General features: G+C 39.0%; 1 protein-coding gene across 1 annotated transcript; it reads right to left on the bottom strand.

Annotated features, from left to right (window-relative positions):
- Positions 1-1,208: 1,208 nt before the first annotated feature.
- On the bottom strand, positions 1,209-16,342 carry LOC311608016 (uncharacterized protein). Its single transcript, XM_084800316.1, has 4 exons — positions 16,165-16,342; positions 12,652-12,809; positions 5,176-5,267; positions 1,209-1,288 (listed from the first exon to the last, which is right to left on the bottom strand). Exons 1-4 carry the CDS (start codon positions 16,180-16,182, stop codon positions 1,215-1,217), a joined length of 342 nt encoding a protein of 113 aa, XP_084656442.1. The 5' UTR covers positions 16,183-16,342; the 3' UTR covers positions 1,209-1,214.
- Positions 16,343-18,611: the final 2,269 nt, after the last annotated feature.

Genomic DNA, 18,611 nt, shown 5'->3' with positions numbered 1-18,611 from the left:
TTCAGGCATGGAGAGAGTTAATAAACATTTATGTGCATATGGTGTACGTGGAAATTCTTTTTCTGTTTTCTGGATTGTTTTTGCTTTGGAACTTGATGATATGTAATTTTGATTAGAAAGAAGAAATAATCAGGTTGCTTTCTGAGCCAAGTTTCTTCTTATCTGGTTGCTATGACAATCTTCCTTTGACAGCGTTTTTTTTTTTTTAATTTTTTGTAGATTTATCTCTTTTTGATGTTATAAAAAGAGTTTGCCTAGGAAAGGAATTTGATTTCTTTATGCTTAAAGGATTTTAAAGAAATAATAATAAAAAAGCTTTTAGTGAAAACCTCTGCATTCCAGCATGTCATGTCTTATTTAATATTTAAAATGAAAAAAAAAAAAAAGGAAAAAGTTATAGCTCTTCTTTTAAAAAATGAAGAATGAAGGTCTTTGGAGAATCTAAATTCTCATTTCTTCCATATTGTATGCACTAATTGCATACTAGAGCATTGTTCTATGCACATAAAGGTTTGTTTTTTATAGTTGATTTCTTGCCTTATTATTTTAAACAATGAAGTCCTTTGCTAGAGTTTTAACTCATTCGGGGAAGAAAGATTTTAAAGAAGAAAATACTAGGTTATTCAGGAGAAAACCTAAATTCTCAGCTTAACTTTTTCCAGAATCACTTTGGAAAAAAATCACATGAAATGCATGAACTGTAACTTTTTAATTATTAGTTTAAGAAGAGATTATAAATTGATGACATGGCTCAGTGGATAAAGGCACTTGCTGCCAATCTTGATGACCTGAGTTCTGTCCTCATAACATACATGATGGAAGGAGAGAACCAACTCCCAAAAGTTGTCCTCTGACCTCTACACACACACTTCTGTGGTATGCATATGTGCAGATTGTGTGTGTGTGAGGACACACTAACACACACTGAATAAATGTGAAAAAAAGTAAAAATAAGTTGTTAGACCATGTGCTTTTCCCTCATTTGAAAATAAACTACACTGACCATTTGTTACTGGGATATTTAAGTTATTTTTTTATTTGGAAATTTTCTAAAAAGTCCCTTTGAGAAAATAATTCATGAACTCAGAATGATGGAGTTACTTTAATATACCATGCTTATGAACTACATTCTTCCTGGTCAATCAAAGTCACAAGAGTTTTTTTCCAGAGAACCATAAGGTGCACAGAAACTTGGAGATAGTATTGTTGGTTGTTCAAGTAGAAGATGCTGACAGCTGGGCAGCAGTATCACGAGTTTGTTCTGCCAACATCACCCCAAATTCATCACCTAGGAGTTTTACGAAACAATATTGGCTAGTCTTATGCTTTCATTAAACATGAATCACTGTCACCTGCAAGGCTTGCAAAAAACAAATGTTTAAATTGAAAAGGCATTCATCTAGTGTTGGAGACGTGTTTTGATAATTAGTAAACACCCAAATTTCTAAGTAATATTTGTTCACTTGGTCTTGTGACCACATTTTGATAGCTATCAGGCTAGTCAGTTTAGAGATGTTTTATTTCATTGTAAATTTTGAGAAACTGCCCAACGTTAGCAATTGGTTGAGGCATAAAAGTGTTTTAAGAAACTACATGAAGGCCCTCAACCTGGCGGATACTGTAATACTGGTTGACTTAAGAATTACTTTTTATTCTAGTTTAGAGGCAACATGATTTGTTTTGGTTCTAGCACCATGAGAAATGGTAGCATATTTGGAAGTAAAACAATGGAGTAGGAATCTGAGGAGATGTTTTGGCTGATAGGCAGCAGGCTCTAAGCTTGAATACCCAGCAAGCACATGAAAAACTGGGTGACATGCTATGCACCTGCAATCCCAGTGCTAGGGAGGCAGAGACAGATTAATGTCCCCAGAGTCCACTTGAAACTTGGTTGGATTGGTGAACTCTGTGTTCAAAGAGAAACCCTGTATCAAAAAATAAGTTTGAGATCAATTGAAGAAGAGACTCAATGCTGACATCTTCCTGACATCAACTTGTGTTATGAACATGTACATACAACATATATATCTGCACATCCACCCCCAATCCCCAAACATACTCACATGTACCAGGAGATAGCATACTGAACCCAACTATTATGATATCCATTGTAAAAACATATTCACTCTGGGAGATTTTTTGTAATGTTCTGTAGAAATGTACTTGGACTTTAGTTATAACTATTATAAGATTATTTATCATATGTGATCAATTATTTTCAATAATAACAATCTGTCTCATCTGATGAAAAAATGATTTCACATCTGGCTTGCAAATATGTGTATTTTAAGACTTTGGTTCCTATAAAAATTTGACAGGCAGCCATAATTTCCATAGTTTGATCTTTGACACTGGGAATGCTAATGTTTTTCCCTTCCAAATACATATTCTTAGCCTTGTCACCTGGACAGTGAAGCCTCTTTTAGTTAGTCTGAGTGACCCATCAACATCACCCAAGGAAGGATAGCTAAAGACATGAAGCAGTTTTATGAGAGTCATCCAGATTGTGACGTTAAGCTGTTACCAGAGTTCCTCTGGTCTGATACTCAGGTGCTTTCTCTTGCCACATTCACTTGCATTCTATGGTCCTTAGCCAGTATGATTATCCCTTTCCACTCCTCTATGTTGCCCAGATCCACCACTGCCACCAAGACAGAGAACAGTTTCTCTTCATACAGCTTAGGTGTATGAGTGTATATTATGAAACTCAATGTATCAATCATGCATTAGTGTTCCCACTTCCATAACTATGTGCAGCTGAGGGATCTAACGCTCTCTCTCTCTCTCTCTCTCTCTCTCTCTCTCTCTCTCTCTCTCTCTCTCTCTCTCCTGTCTCTCCTCCTCTCTTTCCTCTCTGCTCTCTCCTCTTCTCTCTTCTCCTCTTTTCTTCTCCTTCTCCTTCTCCTTCTCCTTCTCCTTCTCCTTCTCCTTCTCCTTCTCCTTCTCCTTCTCCTTCTCCTTCTCCTTCTCCTTCTTCTTCTTCTTCTTCTTCTTCTTCTTCTTCTTCTTCTTCTTCCCTCTCCCCTCTCTCTCTGACCAAGTGCTCCCTATAAACAAGGCAGTTGCTCATGGACCATGAATAACCCCCAGCTAGTCAAGCTAAAGCCTCCCAACAAAGTCTAGCGTGCAGTGCTAATCTAGAGCATTCACAATGAATTAAATGGTTATTCTTATACTCCAACAGGTTTTCAGCAGTTGACTATGCAGCCATGAGTAACTGATGCATGGATTCTCTCGTATAAATTTGGAGTTACAGTCCAACATTCCCCTTTCCCTTTATTTTAGGAATTTGACTTACTCAGCTTCAAATGGTCACTTGGCAGTGGCAATAATATTTTTTTCCTTTTTTAAATTAATTTATTCTTGTTACATCTCAATTGTTATCCCATCCCTTGTATCCTCCCATTCTTCCCTCCCTCCCATTTTCCCCTTATTCCCCTCCCCTATGACTGTTCCTGAGGGGGATTACCTCCCCCTGTATATGCTCATAGGGTATCAAGTCTCTTCTTGGTAACCTGCTGTCCTTCCTCTGAGAGCCTCCAGGGGACATGGTACCCCCATCAGAATGGCTAAGATCAAAAATTCAAGCGACACAACATGCTGGTGAGGATGTGGGGAGAGAGGAACACTCCTTCATTGCTGGTGGGAATGCAAACTAGTACAGCCACTTTGGAAATCTATCTGGTGCTATCTCAGAAAAATGGAAATAGGGCTTCCTCAAGACCCAGCTATTCCACTTCTTGGAATATACCCAGAAGATGCTCCAGCACACAATAAGAAAATTTGCTGAACCATGTTCATAGCAGCCTTATTCATAATAATATTTGTTTTAACCAGCTCTTATCCTTAAATGTACTTACAAAACATGGTTAATAGGCTGTAAGAAGAAATGAAAAATTTCTCATAGCACAATAAAAAAGAAGAAGAAAAGAAGCACGACTTTAGTATCCTCTTCCCACATTTGGTTTTCCACCTTTCATAATGCACTAGTTGTGTTGATGTTTATTTTGAGACTGTATTTTAATTGCAATATTCGTTCCATTCCTTTCCTCTCTCCAATCCTTCCCATATAGCCCTCCCCACTATCCTTCAACCCCCCTGGCCTCTTTCTTATCAATTGTTACTATCTGCACATCAGAATTTAAATATACATCTATATTCCCAAATATAACCTATCAAGTTCATATAATGATCCCTGTCTGTATGTTTTCAGGGCTGGTCATTTGGCACTGGACAACCGAGTGCTCTGCCCTTGTATGGAGAGGAACATCTCTCTTGCTCTTAGCTTTATTCAGTTTCCTATAGTCCATTGTATAAAGAAGATGCCTCACGGGCTTTTTCCCATGCAGTTTGGCATGGCATTGGTAGCATCCATATTCAGCTCATGTTTGGGCGGTCACGTTGGCGAGAGTTTATGGGTATAGTGTGAAGGGTTCTTTTACTCTCCTGATACAATTGTCAGCTGCAAGGCTAATTTCTTCCTTCTGCTAACCTAGGCCTAGTTCTGGAAGCCTCTAGCCTCTGTACAATCTAACCTAGGCCAACAATGTTTTCAACCTCTGAGACTGACTGCTGAATGAGCTCACCCTTTCTAGTTCTCTCTAAACACTGGCTGGCTGCTTCAAGTCTGCTGTTCTGGTTCAAACTACTCTCCAATCTGACTGATTTTAACTAGTTTCCCTCTCCTTCACCTCATACTAACTTTGGCAAAATGCTGTCATCATCTGGCTTCTTCTCTCTTCACCTGTGCCTAGCTTGTTCTCTCTCTGTAACCTGTCTCTGTATAACTGAGTAAAACTGTCCCCCCACTTGCTGCTCCATTTGAAGTTACCTCTCATTCCTTTCTGTTCTTGTGAGAGTTGAATGTACCCTATTCTGTCAAATCTTTCTCTGATTTGTCACTTTGTCTGCCTCTCAATTAGACATCACTTTCAAACATGGCTTCTTCCTTCTACCAACTATCTTTACCTTCACTGTTTGGGTTTAAAGGTGTGTGCTAAGGATGTGTCTGTATTCCAGCCAGAGTAGTCATGTTGCTGGAATAAAATCCCTCTACAGTGTAGCTTCTGGTATTATTTGGAGACATGATTTCACATCAAATCCCCTGGCTCTCTGGCTCTTACAAACTGTCTACCCTCTGTGCTGCAATGTTCCCTGGGCCTTAGGTGGACTTACCTGCCACATCTGAGGGTGTTATAACCAAGGGCAATAGAAATAGGCTGCATGCCTTGGGAACTCTTAGACAGCCAGTCATACAAAAGGTAGCCCTGTGAATGGACAAAGATTAAAACTCAGCTGTTTTTGTTTTTTGTATCCAATTCGGTACATATCAGCTGATTTATAATACTAAGATTAAAACTCAGCTGTTTTTGTTTTTTGTATCCAATTCGGTACATATCAGCTGATTTATAATACTATTTCAATTATGTATATATTTGTATGTTTGTCTGTATAAATGTCCTAAAGGAGTCCAGAAGCAGCTGACAAATGTCCTGGAGCTCAAGTTATAGGTGTCTGTGAGCAACCCGACAGGGTGCTGGGGACCAAACTCAGGTCCTTTGCATAAACACCAAATGCTATTAACTACTGAGCCATCTTTTTGGCCCCTGATTCATAATATCCTTAGCAAAATTTGCTACAGCACCTGTCTCCAACTACAGAGCTTCTGCCATTTGAAATGCAGAGTCTTCCATAATCATGCAGATTATATATGTATGCATGGGCACACCAATGCATACACACATGTTTTCAAACATATCAATACCTCCGCTCTGCTAAGCAATGTAAAATAAAGCCACCGAATCTTGTTGTCTCTGCCTATGAGGTATCATGGTGAAATCTTCTGGCACAGTTATCATACTGTCCTGTTCAGCAGTTTCCATTGTGGCAGGTCAGGTTTCTGGAACATTGTCACAGCCAGGACAGACAGCTTTAACAACACCTGCCATTGCTGCAAACAAAGGCATGCTGAATTCATAAAACACTTTTCCTTCTAGGCTATCAGTTAGTCTGAAAGGGCCAAGCAAAACTCGCTGTTATTCATAGCCCAGAAGAAGGCTTTCCTCCTCAGTGCAGCATGTGTGTCACCTACATTGGGTGTCTTGTGGTCCACCTCCCTAGTACAAACCAAAAAAAAAAGCCCCCCTAAAAGTTATTTTATATATAACATCCCCTGATGCCCCTCCTCCTTTGCCCATTTTGCAGCTGTATGAAATATTTCTACATAATCACATCTGGAAAGGATTGTCAGATGTGCAACTTCACTGAGTCCAAAAATTACTTTCATTTAGAAGGACATTAGACAGTTCGCACGCAGTTAAGATAAGGACACGCAGCGATGCAAGCCAAATGGAGCTATTTCAAGCACGCGTCGCCGCTTCTGTGTGGGAGCTATATTTTTAGCAGGACAGCCATCAAAAAACCATGCTTATTATTTTGACAAAATAGCCTCATTTCTTCAGAAAGATCCACATGCAAGACTGACTGACTGAGTTATTAGGCCAGTGTTTGTTGTTGTTGTTAGTATGAATTTTGGTAGATTTCCTTATCAGCCTCTTAGGGGTAGGTCTTCTAGGTAGCTAGCGTGCCGAAGTGTTTCTAATTCCCCTCATCCCATTGGTTCCCTGCACCTCAGAGATACTCAAATGCATTCCATATATTATGGTAGTGTTGTGTAAAATTCAAACTGGCAGGGATATTTAAAATTGTCCGGAGCTGTGGTGGTACAGAAAGGGGTGTGGCTTGTGTGGATTGCTGCTCATGGTGTGTTGTTAGAACTCAGCTATTTGTTTGTTTGTCTATTTGTTTGTTTGTTTAGCAAGTATTGTTTTGAGATGTATTTCTTATTTTCTTTTCATTTATTCTCCTCTCATATATTATTACATCCCGACTACAGTTTTCCCCTCCTTCCCCTCTCCTCAGTTTCTCTCCATAACCTCCACTTTGCCCTCTATCTACTCCTCAGAAAAGAGCAGGCCTTCCAGGAACACCATCCAAATATGGCATAACAAGCTACAATAAGACCGGGCACGTATTTTCACATCAAGCCTGACACTAAGGAAGACTCCTAGTAAAGGGAGGAATGGCACGGAGTCTGAACCAGGCAAGGCTTTAAACAGAGGGCTTGAGACACCCAACGCAGCCCCAAACCTCCACAAAAACCTCCGACTTAAAAGTTTGTCCTGCCTGTAGGATGCGCTAGGACTGTAACATAGCATAATCTTCATCAGAGAGACTTCAACAACAGATAGGAGCAGATGCAGCGTCCCACAGCCAAATATCAGGCAGAGCTCAGGGAAGGAGGTGGGGGGGGGCGTGGCAGAGGGGGAAGATGGGAGAAACCAGAGGGGCCAAGGACACCAGGAGAACACACAATCACGTGGCAGGGACTCATGGGGGGGGGGTGGTGTCTCACAGAGCTCAGGGAGTGTGTATGGGTCTGTCCTGGGTCCTTTGCATCTATGTATGGTTGTGTAGCTCTGGGTTCTCTTGGGACTCCTAACAGTCAAGAAGCGGCTGTCTCTGATTCTTTTTGCCAGCCTTAATAAAATCCCGTGCTTTTTACACTCAGGCTGCGGTTGGGGTCCAGGGCTTAGGCATTCCAGGTAGTCTCCTGTTAGGTCCCTTCTGGCTGTTCAAATCCAAACAAACAAACAAGTGTTGTGCGGGGGTGGGGGGGAAGAAAGGGAAGAGCCTCAGCTGTTTGCTCTGCTGGGATGCAGACCCAGCTGCCTTGTCTTTGTTCCTCAGCACAGAGTAAATCTCAGGAAATTTCGCTCATAAAAGACAAAGACAGAAGGCAGGGGAGTCTTAAATAAGAAGAACAGACTCTGAAAGGTGTCAGTATAAGTGATTTTGAACAAAGGAAAATGAAACAATGTTCACCTTAAGAATCTGAATTACCTCTCGTTTTCCTAATTGAGTAGGGGTTGGGGAGGCAGAATAAAAAGCAGGTAATTCACTTTAAAGAAAAGATGAAGTTTTAAGACTGTGAAAAATGAAGATAATGGGCGTGTGGATGGGGGTGGGGTGGGGCTGGCATTGAAAGAAGAAAAATCTCATCTAAGGTTTACCAGGCTGAAATTTATGTCTAAAAATCTACCATTTTCTGTAAACAGTGATGTGTTTTCCCTCTCGTTTACAGGCAGTCTCCTGGAATTAGTTATCCCATGTGTACATTTAACTTACACACGTGTTTATTACGCACAAGTTACTGCTCAGCTATGGTATCCGAATTAAAGCCCCCTCCTTCCTGTACTTCAAACAAAACCTTCGAATCTGCTTAATGAGAGATGTAGTCCTGATGCTATCAGGGTTACTGATAGACTTTGACGATATTGCCTAATTCATCTTGCTCTCACTTCCCACCTCTCAGAAGAGAGAATGAGGAAAATGATCCCGGTGTCCTCGCTAGCCTTGGACCCGCCTAATTTATTACAGCGCTAGCGGATTCAGATTCTTCTCTCTGCCAGACGGTCGTGTCCACACTCTTCTCTCTGTGGAAGCGTTGCCCCATCTATCACGCTCTCAGACTGCTCTGATATTCTTCAGCCCAGTAGCTTCTAGTCTCATCTTCTCCCATGGAATGTATTTCTACTACGCCGTTGAGAATAAAAGAAAGAAAGAAAGAAAAAAGGAGACTCATAGGCAGTTCAGCAGCAACGCCAACACGACGAAGGAGTGACAACGGGAACGTTTCATAGTTCCACATGGCACAGCAGTAGTAGCAATCTCTTTACGTGCACCAGTTTTATAAAGCTGCCCATGGAGGAGAATATTTTATGATATTAAAATGTACTATGGTATTGAAATGTATGACTCACATACATACTGCATGAATTACCTATCTCAATAGAAAGCGCACGGGATGTCTATGTAGTAGCTGGTGGCTTAATTTACATACCTATGGCCTGAGTTATTTTTATTTTATTTTATTTTATTTTATTTTATTTTATTTTATTTTGTCCCTTTGCCCTCTTGGTTGCTGCACTTGGATTCCTTCTCTCTCTTTTCTCTTTCCCTCCCCGCCTCCCACCCCCCAACATGTTCCAGCACAGTCAGGCTCATACCCACTCTACACTCTCCCAGAGGACCCTGCCTCTGATTATGCTCTCCCTTTTGTCTACAATAAGTTCTCTCCCCCACCGACACCAAACCCTTTCTATTTATTTATTTATTTATTTATTTATTTATTTATTTATTTTCACTCAAAAACCATCTGTACATTTAGGGGAGGCAGTTATTTTGAATGAATGAAAATTTGAATAACTTAACTCCCAAACATGAAAAGATAAAAAAATAGCTCCTCAGATCCAAGTGTATTCTCTCCGTTATGCTTTCTGTATTGCTTTCCTCATTATGTATTAAGAACTAATATATATATATATATATATATATATATGTATATATATGTAATTCATTTATACAAAAGATACCTAAGTTAAAAACAAAAAACAAGAAAACTATTGCTAATGAGCAACAAATATGATCCAGAACTATCATTTGTTCCATCAGGAAAATTCCATGCTATGATACTGGTCTCTGTGAAGACAAGAATTTACCATCTTTACACTGGCTTTTTTATATACATAGTAGACTATTATGGTTTATTTAAAATTCCTTAATTTTTATAATAGGTATTTTTTAAAATTATAAGATTTCTTTTGAAAAACCTATTAAAACAATTCCAGGAATCAATTTCCTCTGGAGGGATCCTGACTATATGGTTACCACCACCACCGTTATTGTTGTTATTTACTTATTTATTTTTAAACATTTTTTAATTTATATATATATGTATTTATATTATTACACACATATACAATAAACTATCTAAGGTGAGAAGAACCATGACACAATGGTACATTTCATAGTGTTTTGGCTATTTGTATTGGATAGCCTTGAAAAAAACATCTTTCCTGTCTTGGTGAGTCTAAAATTCTGAATGTAAATCAATATCTATCATATCTCATCTTTATTAACTTAAGAATGGACAGGATATTCTCCACAGTTGAGTGGAGAGTGGGGTCTGACTTTCATGTGTACTCTGGTGCCTCATATTTGACCAAGTCCCCTGAATGGGGAGACCTGGTGGCACTCAGAGGAAGGATAGCAGGCTACCAAGAAGAGACTTGATACCCTATGAGCTTATACAGGGGGAGGTAATCCCCCTCAGGAACAGTCATAGGGGAGGGGAATAAGGGGAAAATGGGAGGGAGGGAGGAATGGGAGGATACAAGGGAGAGGATAACCATTGAGATGTAATATGAATAAATTAATAAAAAAAAAGACATCTATCTAGACCTAAAAACATCTTAACCCCTAAACAACTAAGCTTAATTTTAAGAGTAAACTATCTGGTCTTCAACCCTATCAGAGACTTGAGAAGGAATAAAATTAATTATCTGAGTATACTGGAGTGTAGGTTAGTAGCTTTGCAAATGAGAACAGAGACAGTTTGCTATCTGAATAGTCACCCAAAACTCTCTATAATGTTGGAGTATCATCTTCAGCCTTTGTCCAAATATATCTGACAGACATATTTGTGAGGCAGGGACTATTGAGGAGGACTTACTTACCCTGTCTTGGCAGAGTTTGGATGTTGACTTTGCCTGCATCCAAGCTTGCTTTTTTTTAGGCAAAATTCTGTCTGTGGTAGAAAGTAGGACATTTTTCCCAGTGGCTTGTTTGCCACATTTGAAGCCATCTCCATAAGGAGGTTCTTTGATGCACATCGTCTTCTTAAAGATAATGCCTCAATTCTCGCTCACAAGGTTATTTTTAATTCACCGATACAGTATTTTGTACATAGATGCAAAATAAGTTAATTTTAGATGCAGTGCTATAGAATTCAAATGTAAGATTATCCTTTACACATTAGATATATTTCTACTGTAATATGAGGTATTGCACCCATATAACTCAATTATAATACACGGTTTACTTCCAATACTTTGAAAGTGCTACCAAAGGCTATTTAGGATAAATAAGTTATTCAAGTTAATTGTTATTTGATCAAATCACGGTCATATCAATTACTAGTCTATTTTTAATCACAAGTATATACATCCTTGTGTAACAGATAGATATGTTTCTATAGAAAGAAAAGGTAAAATAGTTATACAAGGTCTTCAAAAACCCCAAAGGCATGTAGAATATGGCATTTAAAAATGTTTTTTTTTTATTATTTTAAAGATTCACTGACAATGAGACAGGTTAACTCCTGTTATTATTATTTTTTTTGCTTGTTTATTTTCTTGTTACTGCATGCACAAAATTGGGTTAAAGATTGCCATAATTGTGTGATAAAAGCATCATTATACTGTTGGTTTAAGAGCATGCAAGCTATTCCCTTGTATTGCCTTATGTCTCTCTATATAACATGACTAGTAAAATGATTTGTTGGTTATTATTCTGCCTATAAAGCCTATTTTGCGTAGCCATTCAGATTAAAGAGCCTTTTGGTTCTTTGAAATACTTTCCCCCTTTTTACTTGATGGCAGTTGGCAGTGGGGGTGGTTATGGTCACTGAGGAAATGGGAAAAATTAAAAATAATTTTAAAAAGTGAGCTTAAAAAATTTACCTCCCCTCCATCGAGAAAGACAACTCAAAAGAGAAAAAAAAATTAATGAAAGGTATACGTAAAGTTTTAGCCAACTTTGGGGGACAGAAGGTGACTGATGTTACATCAAAGGTTTAACAACTTTGAAAACAATACTGAGCAGGATTTTCCCATACAATTTTGGAATTGAAGTAATTGGGTAACTTCAACATTGAAACAGTTTGCTTATGGGAATCTGTAACTATGAATAGACACTCTTTGTATTTCAGCATTAAAATTTTTGAAAGCTTACTCATAGAGAATAAAAATCCTTTTGTTTATATTGTTGAGAATTGTGATTTTCAAGGTTTAAAATCTGGTTGTTGATGAAGTGCACTCTGTCCAGCAAATAGATAACTTTGAGGTGAGAGAGTTTATTGCCTACAGTACTTGTCAAACATATGTCCATGTGGGTAGAAAGCTGAAAACTGTTGCCATTCTCAGAACCTCAGTGGTTTACAGAATTCCTAATTGAAGAATAAATAGACTCAATGGCACTTTAATACCACTGAGAAAAAAATGAACAAGAAATTACAAGCACCCACAGGATGGTTCATATCCATCTGTAACTTCAGTCCCAAGGAGCTCCTGCCTTCTGAAGGCAACGGGCACGCACATGTTGCACCAGTAAAAATGCAGACAAAACACATATCCACATAAAGTTAAAAACAAATAAACAAAAAAAACCCTTTATTTTTTTCTTAGGAGAAATAAGCAAGAGTCAAATCTAACTGAAGATTTTTAGCTCATACAGTCAGGTCCTGCTTCCATCCAGCCGATGGATTTCTATGCTGTCCCTTCCTCTCTCTGTGTTCCTTCGCGCATACCATTTATCTGTGTTAAATTTCCAGAAGCTCACACTGCAGCTCTCTGAATTCCATCTTTTCCCAAGACCACCATTCCCATTTGCTCAGTGGTAGAATGAACATGCATTTACCACTTAGAAGAGAAGATCGTTGAGTGTGAAAGTGAACCTAATCACTTAGCACACTATTACAAAGGAGTGCATAGCATCAGTTCCATGAAAGCCAGGGAAATATGGGCACCTTACCTGTGATGTTTCTCTTGCCTCCTAAAGCCTGGCAATTTTATTCTACTATAGTCAGCAGCATTGAGAATAAATAACAATATGATCATCATTATCATCATCATCAACTTTTTCCAAGTATTGCCTCGTATCATGGTTATATTCTTCCATGTGAATGTTCTCTTTGTTCATTTCACATAGAAGAAAACAATGGAAATCAAAAACCATCTTGAACTTGCTCGTGCTGACATCTTTGACAGTCTTCTAAAGAGGAAGCACACAATGTATGCTTATTTTCTTATAGTCTTAAATCCAAAACCAACTATCAAGTCTTAGTAAGTCTAACAAAGGAAGTTATTATACAGTGACGATGAGCAACTGTTATGATAAAAATCCAAAATATGTGATCAGACACTGTAGCAAGGGGGTCCTTATTTTTGTTGTCAATGATTAGCATAATATCTAACAAATTAAAGGAGTTTATGTAATCCCTAGTAAGCATATTTAGATCTATACTAGGTCTATGTATGTATATATAAAATTTACCAATACAAAGCAATGTTGTTTATACATGTTTGTTTTGTTATTACTACATATTACTATATATATTTGTTTTGTTATTACTTCACAGTATCTTGAATATTAGAGCTGATAGCATTTATATTCCAGATTCTACTTTTAGCAAAGATTTAATTTTTTGGAAAGATTTTAAAATTTACTTTTACATTATGTGTACGGGTATTTTGCCTGCATGCATAGATATGTGCACCACTTGCATGCCTGGTGTGAAGAATCCCCTGGAACTCCAGCTCCAGACAGCTGTGAGATGCCATGTACATGCTGGGAACTGAACCTGGGTCCTCTAAAGGTGCTGCTGAGCCATGTCTCCAACCCCTAGACTTACTTCTTTTCACCTGTATATTACTAGATTTTTTAAAGTACTAACTTAACTATCTTACTGGATCTTTTAAGATTTGAATACAGGTAAGGTGCTTAGGTATTTTTTCTGTTTTCAGCGATCAGTGTGAGAAAATGAGTGAAAGGGGCTAGTGAGATTTCTGCAGTGCCCTGCCCGTATAGTTAGTATAATCACGGTGAATTTGGCCAGGTGTAGCTAAGTGATATTTCAGGCACAGAACTAATAACAAAGCCCTTTACACAGTAATTTCCTGGGTAAGGTTCAACAAAATGAAAACTCATCAGAAGCCCTGCTGGGATTCCATCAGCAAGCATTTATTTGTAGTCACACGTACACCTGCTTACACAGTAATAATGCGCCAGTGAGTTAAGTCAGCCTGCCAATGCAAATTAGCTTTATTCTGAATCTAACACTGAAATCTACCACATGTTCTAACCAAACAAATAGATTGCCATTGAAGGGGCAGAGTAACCTGAGAAAAAAAATATCGATAGCAAGGCGTGTTTTTCTATTGCTCTTGCTGGTGGATAATCTTTTGTGAAAACCTGTTCCAGCATCTGCCATTTAGATGAAGGATCTGCAGCGAAAGTCTTGCTCCATTGGTGCAGCAGCACTGAACCACGCGCACGTGCCATCTGCACGGTGATTTGTTTCAGTGCATGAGAGCCTATGCTGTTTCATTCAAACTCAAAACCAATCCAGCAAATACTTATCAAAACCCAACTGTATGGAAGGCTTTATGGTCCAGGTGGCGGCAGTGGCAAGGGATACAGGATGTGTGGGGCTACTAGCTGCTCTGAGAGGTTTCTGGTGCAGTATTAAGAAATTCATACCGCTCTGTGGCAAAGCAGAAAACCTGGGCAAGCCATCCGAGAACCATAGAGAGCTCCAGGGCAGAACAATAGCTCAGCCTGAGTTGTGATAACTGGTGCAGTATTAGTACGGGAGGTGAGTTTCACAGAGAGACTTAATATCTGGTAGGATTTAAATACATTGAGATGCGTGGGAAGGAAGGAAGGGCAGGGTTTCAAGCATGACTGCCCAGCATGCGTGGAGGCCGCAGGGGAGTGGGTTACCTGTTTGAACACCTAGTAATGAATTCAGTCTGCAGGAGTGGAGTACCCTTCTGACATACTCAGAAATGGAATATGGAAAAGAGGGAGAATTCATAATTCCTAACTAACACACAACAGGATAGCACAAACTGTCTTGAAACACTTTTTTCCCCCCTTGAACAAGGCAAGTGGTCTACCATTGAGCTAGATATACCATTTTGGAACAGATTACATAGTTCAGGCTGGTCTCAAACTTAAGGTGGTCCTCCTGCCTCAGGCCCACACGTGGTGGGATTACCATATATGCCACCATACCTGTCTTATACCATATCCTTTAACACTACAGTGCATTAAACAATGCCCGTTGAGAAATTCACTCTATATGTAATGGAGTCTCCATTCTGAAAGGAAGATCACCTCTTCCTTTTCCTCTTCTTTCCTCTCCCTCGCTTCTTCTTTTCTTTTTCATAAGGGCATTGTATAGTCAGATTTTTAATAAGTAGAGCTTAAATGTAACTTTATTAAGTTTTTCTTCTAAACAATATCTATTTTTTAATTTTGAAAATATTTTCTATAAAGAAGGTTCAGACAAGTTTCATGTGAACTTCTTTAATAAGGAAAATTAATTACCTTGTCTCATGGTTCTCTTATGCTATAAAGATAGTTTTATTTCAGTTTCCTGGGCTGTAATAATAAAAGTCATCATACTCTCAAAGGTGCGGTGGTTAGAAATCCAAAATCACAGAACAACAAAATGGCTTTGTGAGTAAACTGTCTGTGGCATTGAGTTTGATGACCCGAATTTGATCCCTAAGAACTCCATGATAGAGAGGAGACTAGACTCGTACAAGTTACGATCTGACTTGCATATATGACTAATGGCATATGTGCCTCATTCCACTGGTGAGGGCAGGTGCGGATATTCACACCCACCCACCTACCCACAACAAACAAATAAACAAATAAACAAATAAAAGGCATGCTTCTTGCCTCTCAGCCTGTGGTGAAGGCCACCACTCCTGGGCATACTTTAGTTTGTAGATGCCTCTCTCCCATCTGTGTTTCTATTACACCATGCTATGGTTTCTAAGTCTCTACACCTGTGTCTACATTTCTCTCTTCTCCTCTGGACTTATATTGGATGAAAGTTCATCCTAGTTACGCAGCTTAATGTGACTCAACATGTGCCAATTCTGCCTCCAAATAAGGTTATATCAAAGTACTAACAGTTAAGTCTTCAAAATATCTTTTTTTTTTTTAAACTAAGGAGGGTAGACACAATTTAATCCAAACAGTTGTTTGGGATTTTAAAAACCACATAAAATAATTAATATAAAATCTACCTTAGTTAAAAAAATATTCAAAATTGTTTTCATACAATATATTTGGATATTTCTCCTCCTCCCCTGCTTTTTCCAAGATACTCCCACATCCCTACCCACCCGGCTTCATGTTTTTCCTTTCTCCCACTTAACAAACAAACTAAATAGCACTCTTTTCAAAACCATACAATATGTACATAAAACGCCATCCTCATAAGATTTCTGTAAAGATGAAACTTACCATCTTGTGAGAACACATGGCATGGGGCCAAGTTAAATATATGGTTGGTGTACACCGAATCAGGACCCTGTCTCCAGAGGTTTCTGTGAAAGATGATTAAATTCTTATTCTGTATGTCAGATTTCTCCATGTAAAAAAGATCATAAAAAAGCTATAGAAGTACGTGACTCCAGAGGGATAGTAGGTTGTTTCAGAACTTTCTTCAGCCTAGTACATTCTGCTGGAGAACTCTTGGACAATAGTTGCAAACTCCATGTCTCTCAATTCTGTTGCCTTACCAATAACAACCTAGACTCTATTCATAACAGAAAATGTGGTGAATTTTCACTTGGGGCTGCATTTGATCTCTGGGATTCCTTATATCTTTCCCCTTTCTAGTTTGTTTTTCAACATTAGATGGTTGGGTTATTGAGATTACCTGGCCCTTTGGTGCTATCTGATGCTAACCCACAGACATCATCTGGTATATTTGTCCCAGTCTCAAAAGGTAAATTCCCCAACCTGGGTTGAGATAGTCTGCTTTTCCAAGATTTTCTAGATGATTGCCTCCTCATGTCTCTACTTGATTTGTTTTGTGTGGATACAATCATATGAACAAACACACAGGAGTCGGGAGGATTCTGATTATAGCTGTCAGTAAATTGAGCATCCAAGGGGTTGCATGCAGGACTTTGGGAATTTATAATCCCTCTCAGGCTGTCATTAATGAAAAGGACCCGAGAGACAGATTGGGAGTGACCCAGGGTTAAGGGGTTGAAGGTTAAGCCTTTTAGCCATGAGTCTCAGGTTTGAATCTGATCTAAGCTCGTAATAAACAAGAGCTACTGCTATTTGATATTAGTTTGGTGACCCGTGTGAAATGAATTAGTGATCTCAAGTTTGTTTTGGTGGGCAGGTGTCCTCATATAACCAGAGCTAAGCGTCTCAGCTGAAGTGCCCCAGCTGAAGTGCCCAACAACGTACAGTACCTGAAAGAAGTGGCTCCTTAAATGTCCCTTTCCTGTTAGGATTGCTATTCAGAAACAGGAAAACCCAAAGGTTTCAGATTCCACATGCCCAGCTTATAGGAAAGCCATGTGAATAAACAAGATCGGAGCAGGCTTTAGAAAAACCTGCAGTAAGGGTCAAATGGCAATGGCAATCAAGTGGTAGACTTAAGATTTAATAGCCGCACACTCTCTGTGTCTCTGTGTCTCTGTCTCTCTGTGTCTCTGTGTCTCTGTGTCTCTCTCTCTGTCTCTGTCTCTGTCTGTCTCTCTCTCTCTCCCTCTCTCTCCCCCCTTGCTGTGTACTTGTCATAAATCTATGTTTGGGAAAGAAATGCATGACTCTGCTTGTCCCCACAAAGATGAGCATAACTCCTAAACATAACATTTGGCACTTTCATCAAAAATGCCAGGTAAAAGAAAAATGAAAGGCGGTAGGTTCGTCACCAAGAGAGAAGGACTCACGTGATCAAGATGTGCTAAATAGAGACAGAGCAAAACATTTATCACTCAACTGATATGACTTTTCTCTTTAATTATTTCTTGGCTTAAAGTACACTTTTACATGTTACATTTTGATTGTTTTCCCTGTCCCGTAAATCCTCACAGATCCTTTCCAACTCTCTCCCTACCAAACTTTGTGTTCTCTCTCTTTAAAAAAAAAAAAAAACCAAACAAATCAAAAACCCAAAAACAAAACAAACAAACAAAACTAACCACCACCCAAACTAAAGCAAGAAACAGCAAACCATAAAAGGACAAATATGAAACTCAAAACAAGCAAGCAAAAAGATCAGTCAGACAAACAGTGCCAAAACAAAGCAAAATAAAACAAAATGTCCACAAAAATAGCATTAAGTTCAGTTTATCTTGGCCAAATACTGCTGTGCATGGGGCTGGTTCTAGAGTATGGTCATTGTACCCAGTAACACTCCGTTGGAAAGACAGATTTTCCGCTTCTCTTCAACTGTTAATTGCAGATAGCTCTTTGGTTAGGGATGGGACTGTGTGACCACTTCCCTTCTCAGTCCTGGGATCTTGTGCGGCTTCTGTTCATGTTGTCACACTGTGCGCATCGGTCTTACTTGGAAGACATTTTTTTTTGAGTCACCCATCACCTCTGGCTCTTACAATCCTTTTGCCTCTTCTTCCATATAGGTTGAAAGGAAAGATTTGATGAAGACATCCCATTTAAAACTGAAGTCTCTCACTCTCTGAACATTATTCAGTTGTGGGTCTCTGGAGCAACCAACCACTTTTTGGTTGGAATTTTGGCCCACTCCATGAGGTGAAATCCATACCTGACAGTGTTAACATGACCAAGACTTAAGATAAGATTGGTCAGAAGCCCAGTGAAAAGCTAATAATATTTTTCTCCTAAAAGAAATCACCATATAATCACTTCTAATAACATACAGCTGTAGCCACAGGCCAGTGCCTCCTCGCTCAACCTGCATCTAT

The sequence above is a fragment of the Acomys minous genome, assembly GCF_964271855.1.
Source record: "Acomys minous genome assembly, chromosome: 11".
Lineage (NCBI taxonomy): Eukaryota > Metazoa > Chordata > Mammalia > Rodentia > Muridae > Acomys > Acomys minous.
The sequence above is the reverse complement of the archived record's forward strand: the minus strand, read 5'-3'. Positions and strand labels throughout refer to the sequence as shown.

Bases quoted from the DNA above. Each gene is read 5' to 3' on its own strand.
- LOC311608016 (XM_084800316.1), bottom strand. The intron at 5,268-12,651 runs GTAAGGTGCCCA...GTCCATTCACAG, and splicing joins AGGCAAGAGAAACATCACAG to GGCTACCTTTTGTATGACTG. The intron at 1,289-5,175 runs GTAAGTCCACCT...TAAAACTCCTAG, and splicing joins AACACCCTCAGATGTGGCAG to GTGATGAATTTGGGGTGATG.